Here is an 11,075-nt window from a genome sequence, read left to right on the forward strand (position 1 = left end):
CAGTTGGAGAAGAGTCTAGCATCATTATATATTTCTAGAAGAATTCATCATAATGACTAAGTTACATTTCCCAGTGATCAATGTCAACATCAACTAGTGTTTTGCAATCTAGCCATACATGGGTATTGGCAGGTAATAGATGGGTTGGAAGCATTATTTTCGGCATTCCTTTCTTCCCGGGCCATCTTTTGATGCGCGTGTAACATCGTTGGTTCAAAGTGCGATCCTGTTTGGGTGCTACCTGCGGAAAAGATTATCTTATGAGGAGGTTCTTGAAGTTTCAAAACCAGCTACCTTTTCAGGTGAGTTATAGAAATTTTTTTTGTTAATCGTATTTACTTCGAACCAGAAATTTGGTAGTCTATGATCCGTGTATACTGAATAATTATCAAGTTAAGAGGGCCAAATAAGTCATTCTTCTTATTAACAGCTAGTCATTTAATTTTGGGGTGCAAATTGGTCCCGGAACAGCGTTATGAAAGAGTAACAGAACTGTACTTTAGCAGCCAAAAAAAAAAAGAGTAACAGAACTGTAGAAGGCCAAGAAGTTCAACATTGGATGTTGCCAGGCATGAATTATTTGAATTGTTTGAATGTAATGGCAGTGATCAAATGCAAACAAACCAAGGGCTTTAGCCCCATTAGCATCTTCCATATACCATAAAGGTTCAATCAAGCTTGGGTCCGGTCAAGCTTGATTTGAAATTAGTTTTGAGCTGGAACTGTGAGATCAAGTTTGATTGTTCACCATTATTTCGATCTCAATTGGAGAAAAATTTTGAGCTGAGCTGACCATGAGCTTATTTGATCTGCTTGATGATCCTACATTGAGCTGAAATCAGTTGAAGATTAAATGAAGAAACGAATTCTCGATTCTTGGTTTCAAGCTTGGTGTAAGGTTTGGTTCATATCTAAATTAATTGATTTTTTTTAAAAAAAAAAACCAATTAAAATCTTATGCAATTTTCAATTTTATAAAATATGTATTTAAATATAATTTAAAAATATTCGAATCTTATTGACCCAAGTTTGATTGAGGTGGGTCGATTTTTAGCTCAGCTTGAAGACAATTTCTGGCCTGTATTAGAGTTCAAACTTAGTTTGTTTAGCTTCAAGCCGAGTTTGATTCAAGCTTTTCCCGAAGTGAGACCGGCACGTACCTAATCTATTGGAGAGATTATCAGCTGTGGAGAATCCGATGCACAACTCTTGATAGCGTGCATCCAAACAAAAGCATTAGAATGCGACACTTCCATGATTAGCATCATACAAAGATCTTTTGTATTCCTGTTACATTTGTTCCAATACATGCGGAGTTTAAAAGAACAACTTATTGATGGTTTGCATGACTTAAATGTGAGAAAAATGATGGTGAAGAAATAGAATTATGACATATGATCATACAAAGATATGCAGGATGTGTTGTACAGAACTGCTAAAATGTAGGTTGCTGCTGAAATGTGAATATAAAAATTGTCAGGTCCAGCTTTTCATGTGTTGCGGAAAATGGGTTCGGAGAAAGGGGACTATGGTGTTAGAGAGAACAAGTCGACTTCAGAAAAAAAATTTTTTAATGATGCTAGAACATATTTTAGTGTTAAATTTGCGTTTTAGTTTTCTTTACGTTTGATGTCTTGATGTTCAGTAATCTGTTTGACCTGTTGAAATACATCCATGTGACATTCTGATTTCTGGATGGCACCTTCCTCTCATAACGCATGCAAATTCTGTAATATTGCTTCCTGATGTACCCATACATTTCAATTTTTCTGATAAAGAAGGAAAGCACGCTTTTCTTGTCGGGGAGGATCTAGTCATTTTGTTTCCCACGATTCTTTTTTATTGTGTTTTTAGGTCAGGTTTTATTTCCGATGGACCACGGTTTCGTTTAATTGCACGTGGCTTTGACACATGGCATGTTAATGTCTTCTCAAGAGCAAAAACGTCTATTCCAACTAACAAAAGTGAAGATGGACATGGCATTAATGTCTTTTCAGGGTTATATTCATCTCTCCTTTTACGTCAGTAAAAGAACCATCTCTGTTCGCTTTCTAAAGAAAATTCTAGTGTGTTGGGGTACAAGACGGTATGAGTCATATAAAACATGCCATCAAGAGACGATGGGGGTATTGATACAAAATTGGAGTCGAAAAGATGAAGCTTTTGTTGCTATTTAGTATGTATCATTTTGGTGGATTTTTTTCTCTGGCTTCGCTCAAAGCTTCCTGATATCACAGGAGCTTAGATTGAAGCATGATAGAGCAACCAAAACCACCAAGCAGATTAGCTTAGTCATATATAAGCTGCTAATGAACGTTGTATTCTGTCCATCATACCATCGCACACATTGAACACCTGGATGTAAACATTCACGCTAAGCATTCATCTGATATTAAGAGTTCTATCTCCCATTTCAAAGCTACCCATATTTATTGGAAGGAAATCTGATAGCAGATTGGCCTCAAAACTTGTGGGGTGGACTCCTTACGGGCGTATGGTGGGCTGGACTGGGACCTTTCTTCGGGGGTAAATGGAGGTGTGGGACTTCATGCCTATATCATTTGAGCTTTTTGGTTTGTAATTTCAGAAAGAATACAGATTACTAAAAATCAACAAATATTATTTTCTTGGGAAATCTAAAAATAACAAAGATAAGGAACATCAAGTTATTTATGTATATAATGATAAAAAACCAAGAATAGGATATATTTGAACAATAAATGATAGCATAAAGAATAATAATAGCACCATTTTTTTGTACTTAATAATTTCCTGAATTAGTAATGGGTAACTAAAATTTGTGAATAATAAGTTAACAAATTGAAAATTTTAACTAATTCATCTATCATGAATAATTTGAAAAATCATTTGATGGATAAAAAGAATCGTAATCATTATCCTGTTCAACTTGCTATGCTCATGTGTAGTGATATTGAGGATATGTGAAGTGGCCAGGCATTGCCCTGGCTGTAGTACATTTCTATTTTTTTGCTGTTATATATATATATATTTTTTTTTGATGAAGACAGATCTCCTTTTCTTTCTTTTTTTAATTTAGAAAAAAAAATCTGATCCCTCTTTGCCCTCCAGTTGTATTGCCTTGCTATTCAACATATTTGGTTCATTAATGTCCTAGCATAACTTAAATCATAAAAATCAGCGATCAAGTAACCATGATTTCATGCCACAACAAAATATTATTTGTGCAACTTGTTGTCTTATTTGATTAATTGGTCATATTTTAAATATGAAATAGGTTGGATTAATATTATTTTGGATATGATAAAATTATTCTGTTCAATCTAATAAGTACCTTGTATCGAAACTGAAAAATCCTATCGATCAAATCTTTAGTACGCTTTTATCACTTATGTCTATTGTCACTGAGACAGCAAAATACTGCACGAAAGAAAAAGGAGAAAATAAAGAGAAAAGCTATGTAAAAACTTTCAAAATGAGGACTAAATAGAAACAAGAGAGATCCATCAAAGAAAATCTCTCTTAGTCAGACTTAAATTCTCATAAGAACCTCCAAAAATTCCTTCTAGAACCTATTAAATATTTTTTTTAATACATCCTCCATTTCACTCTTCCGTAATAAATAGCAATTACTACACATGGCTTTTCTTGAACGCACCACTGATTCGCATTTTACCTATTTTTGCTCCTTAATTATTCTTAAAAAAAATTTAGAACAAATAACAGCGCCCCATTATTCTACAGCTTTTTTATAATTTTTAAGATTCTCTTTTAATTCTTCTTAACACTAAAATATGTGTGCGCTGCGTGCAAGTGCGTGTGCGGGGGAAGGTGGAATAGAAATGATCAACGAGCCTCGTGAATGGCTCTTAATCATTTCTCCAAGTATCAATTCATCGCTTAAATTTTTGCCATTGTTAGGACAATCATTAATGATTTGCGCCTTTTTGGTCATTTCATTGTAAGTTTATATGCAAATATACTTCCATTTCGTAGCACAATCCTCTCTACCTAGAAGTTTAAAATAGACATAAGAGAGGTGACATCTTTTAAAAGATTCCTTAAAACCAACCATCACACGTGAATTTAGTGGCTAGACAGGTATCACACATACCTATAAAGCTTATTTGGCTTTTTTCTTTTTTTTTTAATCTTTTTAACAATAAATCACAAAAGTTGATACCAAACATGTTTAGTTCTATTATTTTTTTTCAAAAATCCCTACCATTACGTTTAAAAGTTAGAAATTACGACTGTCAATATTTTTCAAAAGAATTTATATTTTTTTTACCACTACCACCATCACCGTCTTCAGTTGCCATCACCTCAGCCCCAATTACAATTACCATCTCCACCATCACCTCAACCTCAATTATAATTACTATACCATCACTAAAACCACTATCACTCCTATCACCATTGGGGTCATCATTGTCCTTGCCATATTGCTAACATCCTATTACTATCATTATCACCACAGCCACACCACCACTACCATCATCGTCACCTCTACCATATAGCCAGCATTCTTAACATTATCAATACTGCACCAATTACAACACCACAACAACCATTATCATCAATTTCTCTATATCAACAATACCCCTACCATAATTGCTACTACCACCACTCTTGATGTCATCTCTGCCATACCACCACCACCACCACCGTCAATACTATTAGCACCTTCGTTACCTCCATCACAGTCACTACCACATTCAGTATCATCAATTTTACTAATGCCCCTACCGCAATTGCTACCACCACCACCGTTGATGCCATCTCTACCATACCACCACCACTACCACCATCAACACTATTAGCATCTTCATTGCCTCCATTACTATTACCATCACTTGAATCACCATCATCATATTATATTTTTAAAAATAATTAACTATATAAAACATATATGTTGTTAAAAATCTTTTTTAAAAAAATAAAATTCTTATTTTTATTAAAAAAAAGAAAAAAATATTGTTGCAGCTTTTCTATAATTCTTCTTGTCTCCCTCTCCCCTCCAAATTGAAGTGGTGTCGCGGGACACAGTAGCATTTAGAACATCAATTAAAAATATATTGGGTAAAATGAAAGAGTACAATTCAGTATATTCTGATCCAGACCCACTCGAAAGGCTTCTTTGCATATTTTCCGGTCAGAATGGTGATGACCAAAATATCACTTGACTCATGTTGTACCCATCTTTTTCAGCATTCTCATCAGCTAACGTTCTGGAAGATGCCTGCAGTGTGATGATATTTGCTGCTCTGTAAACATGCAAAAGGGAGAAATTAGGAGTCGAATAATTATGATGTAGTACACAATTACGTGTTGGAAGACAACATACCAAACGACCAACTAAGTCCACAAGAAAAGGCAGAAATAACATGAAACGTACTCCCTTATGAAAAAACTTTAGAAATCTCATGCAAAAGGAATTGAAAAAGAAAATACCCCGTGCTTCACTAGATTTGTATTCCAGAACAAATGAAAAGCTTTGAATCGGCTCCCCCACTTATCACGCTATCATTTTTCCACCAGTCTGCGCAAAGTACCTGCATTCACCAAAACAATCAAGTCAGCAAACACAATGGTTCTCCTCAGACAGAAGGATCAAGGCAAAAAACATACCTTGTCTTTGTGCGAGTCAATAGTTGCCAATGGCCACTGGAACAAGAACATTAGTCAACAGTTTAGTATATGTCATGGATCTGTACAACCAGAATATCATCAAACAATGCAGTGCAGGGATAGAACCATACCGCTGTTCTCAAATCCCACAACATCACCTTCCCATCATATGAAGCCGATAGCAAATGAATCCATGACCTTGTATGCCACTTGCAAGCAGTGATCCAAGATGAATGAGATGAAAACTGAAAGACAGGAGCCAGAGTTCCTGCAGGGATAGGTTGTCCAAGTCTGATTCAGAATGAAGGGCATACTAAAATAAAGATTCTTTAATGTATAATTTGTTCTATTTGTTCACCTGGTTTTCGAGGATCCCATATCCTCAAAACTGGGTCAGAGCCACCTGCAACCACAAGTGCAGAGCTCTCCCCACCAACATCGAGACAATTCAATGCTTTTCCACAAACCTACAGACAAGGACATTTATACTTCAGCTCACACATATCAAGCTATATGAAAACAATCAAAATCAAGCATAATAATAAAGCATGCACATTTGAAACAAGCAAGAGTATTGAAGTTGAAAGATGGTATCTTCAGACTCAGATGTATGGCTTCAAATATGAAGTCTGAAAACCTAAAGCAAATTACTAATTAGCTTGGCTTTCATGATCTCTTTTAATTTTTCAGTCATCTTTAATACATTAGCAGCATCAGTTCACACCCATGAAATCTGATGACAAAATTATATCATACCATATTCCAGGTCTCGTTGCCTGTTTGAACATCCCATTGTCTGATGGAATGATCCCAAGATGCTGAATATATAGTCTGTAGTTCTGGCCAAACAACTGAAGAAACACATTGTGTATGTCCAACAAGTGTTGAAGTGGCTGTGCCCTGAAATACATGAAGAAACTCTATTATCATCAGAAAGAGCTCAGAATTGCAACAAAACCAAAACAGAAGACACCGTTAACACAAAAATAGTTCACCAACTTGATATCGAATGTTTCAACACTTGAATATAACTTAATTATACACTTGGGAGGAGCATAATTATATTCACTAGTTTCCCGGTATTCTCTCTTATTTATTGACCACTGTTTTGGCATTTTCTTCCTTTAAACAAACCATTTACTTAAACATGCAGTGAGATTTCTTTCATTTTCTTCACATGCCAATTTCTAATATAACTTTTGACCCTGACACTTGAATTAGATTTCTCACAAAACTTTAACAGAAATTAGGCTTTCTCAACAAAGTCAGGTCTTCGAATCTTTCTGTTGTCTATGATGAAATGGATCTACTTCACTGACCCAAAGTTGAAGTTATCAACCAAATAAGCTCTGTTTCTGTAATGCCTTATTAAATCATAATATTAACATAAAGAGAATCAGAGATACCTCCAACTGAGACTCTTCCCATTCTGCTGCATCAGAGAGAAGCTTTCTCTTCTTTATCGACACTGCATCACCTTCTGCTTCAGATGCCTTTACTTCCCACAACTTAATAGAGCAGTCCCATGAACCTGAACAAACCTAAAAGCAAGAAAACTTTCACATCAAAACTCACTGAAAAGAAAAGAGCTGACATTTACAGGCATGTGGCCCACACCAATCAAGGAGGATCTGACCATGTCTCCAGAAGGAGCTGAAGAAATGCTCTGAACAGAAGAGGTGTGCTCTTGAAGAATTTTATATGCCCTGATCCTCAGGGGATGCTCCACATGTTCAGCTGCATCAAACTTTCAGGATGTACAGGATATCTAAGTTGTGCAAGCAGACAAGCATACCTTCTTCTAAATGGAGCTTGTGCAGTATATAATATACCTTCCACAGTCTCAACGACCGATCTTTTGAACCAGTTGCCACATAAAGGCTGTTTTCACTCTCTACTTCTGCAAAAGAACAGGACTGCTAAATTAGTGAATATACTTCAGCAAATGCAGGTATCAAGCACATGCCATTTATATTCCTAAACATGTAGCCAATTGAGTACATGAATACAAGCTTAGTTTTTCAATCACCAGACTGGATCTTATTTAGAAGCTACCATGCTCCCGTAAAAAGTGAAATTCCTCCAAAAACACCAGCATAATACAATGTATTGAGAGTGATAGAATAACTAGAACAACCTTTGCGATTAATGATGCTAGCAGAGGTAATTGCACCACTGTGCCCCTCAAAAATGTGCGTGCACACTGCTCCACCTTTCCATATTCTAACCAAAAAGAAAGAGCATTAAATAGCAAATCAGATATACACACTGTTAGTACAATTCTTCTGCTGAGAGTTTTTAAGAAGCTTACCTTGCAAGACCATCATAGCACCCCGTCAGTATGAAACTGCGACAGGAGACAAGTTAGCATCGTGGACTAGTTACTCATACATAAAACTAGCCAAATTTACCAAGAAATAAGGAACAGTTGAATTAATTCTTTTTGACATATAATTGACCAAGAGATATATGGAAGTCACATATAAAGGCATTCTACTTCAATGGTAAGGATAAAAATAGACACAGGAAAATCTTGTTAGAAATTTATAGTTGACAACAAAGGCTTCCAATATTTTATAATTGATAATATCAATCTCATGGAAAGAGGAATACCAGACAAAGAAAAAGAGAAACAGCCAACAAGTACAATGTACCAGGGCTGCAATCAAGTTCAAGTAGCACACTCAAACCAAAGATTGGAATAACCATAACCATGAAGTGTTTTTTTTTTTTTAACCATATGGGGTTCGCTATGTGGATGCTCATTCACCCAGTATTCCTATTTAGGGCTGGAATTACTGTCTCAATCAGGGAAGTTATCATCTTGGCCTGGACCATCTACATGAATATTGTTTCAAGCAGGAAATTATCAGAAGCACCACGAAACTAAAGTGTGCAAAGCAACAATGACAACTTTACCCTCACTCCAACTCACAAACAGAATACAAAGAGCTAAGAACCGCATAACCATTTCATCTGTTGATATGTCATTATTAAGGGAAAGAAATAATGCTTAAAAGTGATACCAAATTCAACATAATCTAAGACCATGCTGCCTTTCATTTGCATAATGTACTTCTGGCTGTGACTTGGAATCAGTTACCTCAGGATGCAAATGGCCCCTGGTGAAATAGCTTAGATGCAAAACTTCCCCTCCAACAATAAGTCTACTACCTTACAACATCATACACCAATTTAACATAATCTCTGAAAGAAAATCCAATTTTATCCATCTTAACGGGTCCCATTCGAAACCGAGTGATCAAAGTAGCAGGTCGCCTCTCACATTATCTACAATGTGGTGCATTACTTTGCACCTTTGACTCATTCAAGCACCTACATGTTCATGAAAGGTTTCGATAATGAAGAAAGACGCACCAGTGACATCAAATAAACTAAACATGTGCAATTGGAAACCAATAATTCCACCTAAAGTAAATTATCAAATCAGGCAGCCGACCTAAGTATAAAATACAACACAGAAGATGACAGTAACCCGGTAAACTAGACTCTAACAAGAAACCAGTAAATCCCATCAGAAACATGTACCTTGAATTAGAGCCATCAACAGCACTGACCCAATCATCATGTAAACAAGGATCCTCCTGTTTCCGTGGAGCTACAGCCTTTATATATTCCATTTCAAGTACTTTCTCCTGCAATGCATAACATGCCAACAAGAATTAAAATTTATAATAAATAAAAAAGCTAAGACCTTTAACAGAACAAGAGCCATGAAACATACCGCTGAGATACCCTTGGCCAACAGGAACTGCTCCAATGGCATTCGAATGAGCTCGCCGTCGACAAGAAAGTCAAATGGCTGAAATTGGTACTCAGAATCCACTATAAAACATATCATAAGATAGCAAAAACGTGAGTTTGCAAAGATTCCAATGCTCAAAAGAGAAAAAATTTGGAGAGAACAGAGCGGATGGTACTGTTTTTTAGGAGATGGTTGACGATCTCCGAGAGGCCCATTCGACTGAGGTTGGACGGGACGGCGAGGGAGGTGGTCGGGACTCGCAGCGGCGGCGGTAGCTTGGTGGTGAAGCGGACTCGGATCTGTCTCGAGGCCTCCGTGCTGCCGCCACTGGCGTCCATATCCCTCTCCATCTCTCCCTCTCCTGCTGTCGAGATTGGAACAGCTCGTCGGCGGCGAGACGGCGGAGGTTGGAAGGAAAGGGGAAATAATGGAGGGAGCGACCTGAGCTCGGGTTAGGGTTTAGAGCGGGAGCGGCTGATTAGGGTTTAAGGGGAGACCAGTGGGATTAGGTTTTCTGGATGAAGGAATCCAGATTCCAGCGTGTGCAAACTTGGGTGGGTTGGGCTGGGCTAAGAAGGCCTGATCCCAACCCAATCTATCTTAACCTGGAAGCGAGCCAACTATAAAATTTTTAGGCCCCGTTAAGTTAGATTGGGTTTGGTTGGATTCGGTTTTGGTCAACTTGGGTTGATGCTTTGACACGGTTCTACTGGAAAAAATGCTTTAATATTGGAACACGAAGCTCAATCGAAATGTTCCAGACTTGATAAAATGTAACTTATAGCAATAAGAAGGAGGAGGGTCTATGCATTTGCCAAACGAAGGTTATCTTTTGGAGTACATTTCAATGGTTTTATTATTATTATTTTTGACTAATAATCAATAGGCTTATGTTAATTTTATACTGTCAGAAAGGTTTTATTTTTTTCTTTTTCAATGGAGCTACCAAAAAATAACAGTAATATTGCGGCAAAATCTATTGGGTCAATGTGTTAACATTATGAGAAAAGAACTGGAAAACACTCACACTGCTTAAAAATACATATATAAACATCATCAGCAGCCACCTTAGAACCATGGTTTGATGGCATTTCTTTCAAAAGTGCATACTTTTTTTCTTTCACAAAATTGTATTTTTACTCTTGTCAAGCAAATAAACCTTTGGTGTAGATTCATCATGGTAAGTTTTATTCTTGTTGGCTAATTATGTCTCCATGTTTCATTAGATTCATTGTATTGTTTAAATATGATATGCTCATGACATCAATATCTATTATCTAAGCCATATGGCAAAAATTACTACAAATTTGATTATCATGGCAAATGATATTAATTCATAAATAAGCATCTCTATTTGTTGCAAAATAATTGTCAAATGACAGTTTTGATGTCAGTTTACTACCATATAAGACCATAAACAGTATGGTTCAGCTGCTTGAGCTTTTGGGTGAAAATAGAGTACTATTTGTATAGAGAAAAACACTAGACAACAACTCTATGAAAGAAAACACCAATGAAAAATAACCAACAAAGGCCTTTTTCACACAACTCATTTATCTTCATAAAAAATAAAGTTAGCTTCACAAAACATAAAGGATTGGTTACGATTACAATATTATGATTAATCTACAATGTATTATAATTGAAATGAACAGTTTTTAAAGATATGTATTTATTTTTTCAAATAAATTTATTTATT

The 11,075-nt window shown here is 36.2% G+C and overlaps 1 protein-coding gene across 2 annotated transcripts; it reads right to left on the minus strand.

Annotated features, from left to right (window-relative positions):
- Positions 1-4,956: 4,956 nt before the first annotated feature.
- LOC105058070 (ribosome biogenesis protein WDR12 homolog) lies at positions 4,957-9,863 on the minus strand. 2 transcript variants are annotated; one of them, XM_010940851.3, is made up of 14 exons: positions 9,552-9,863; positions 9,356-9,456; positions 9,160-9,266; positions 7,922-7,957; positions 7,748-7,833; positions 7,443-7,510; positions 7,247-7,357; positions 7,017-7,151; positions 6,367-6,510; positions 5,969-6,077; positions 5,742-5,878; positions 5,611-5,646; positions 5,434-5,534; positions 4,957-5,246 (listed from the first exon to the last, which is right to left on the minus strand). In XM_010940851.3, exons 1-13 carry the CDS (start codon positions 9,724-9,726, stop codon positions 5,445-5,447), a joined length of 1,335 nt encoding a protein of 444 aa, XP_010939153.1. In that variant the 5' UTR covers positions 9,727-9,863; the 3' UTR covers positions 4,957-5,246; positions 5,434-5,444. The 2 variants fall into 2 exon arrangements, with proteins under 2 accessions (XP_010939153.1, XP_010939154.1); XM_010940852.3 differs by having other exon boundaries at positions 5,034-5,241.
- Between the last annotated feature and the right edge of the window lie 1,212 nt (positions 9,864-11,075).

The sequence above is a fragment of the Elaeis guineensis genome, chromosome 15, assembly GCF_000442705.2.
Source record: "Elaeis guineensis isolate ETL-2024a chromosome 15, EG11, whole genome shotgun sequence".
Taxonomy (NCBI): domain Eukaryota; kingdom Viridiplantae; phylum Streptophyta; class Magnoliopsida; order Arecales; family Arecaceae; genus Elaeis; species Elaeis guineensis.

What these genes read in the sequence shown, in the direction of transcription:
- LOC105058070 (XM_010940851.3), bottom strand. Translation starts at nt 9,726, where the DNA reads ATGGAGAGGGATATGGACGCCAGTGGCGGCAGCACGGAGGCCTCGAGA. An exon ending in CAACCATCTCCTAAAAAACA is followed by an intron (nt 9,457 to 9,551) that starts GTACCATCCGCT and finishes TATGTTTTATAG; the next exon opens with TGGATTCTGAGTACCAATTT. An exon ending in GGTCGTTGAGACTGTGGAAG is followed by an intron (nt 7,358 to 7,442) that starts GTATATTATATA and finishes ACATCCTGAAAG; the next exon opens with TTTGATGCAGCTGAACATGT.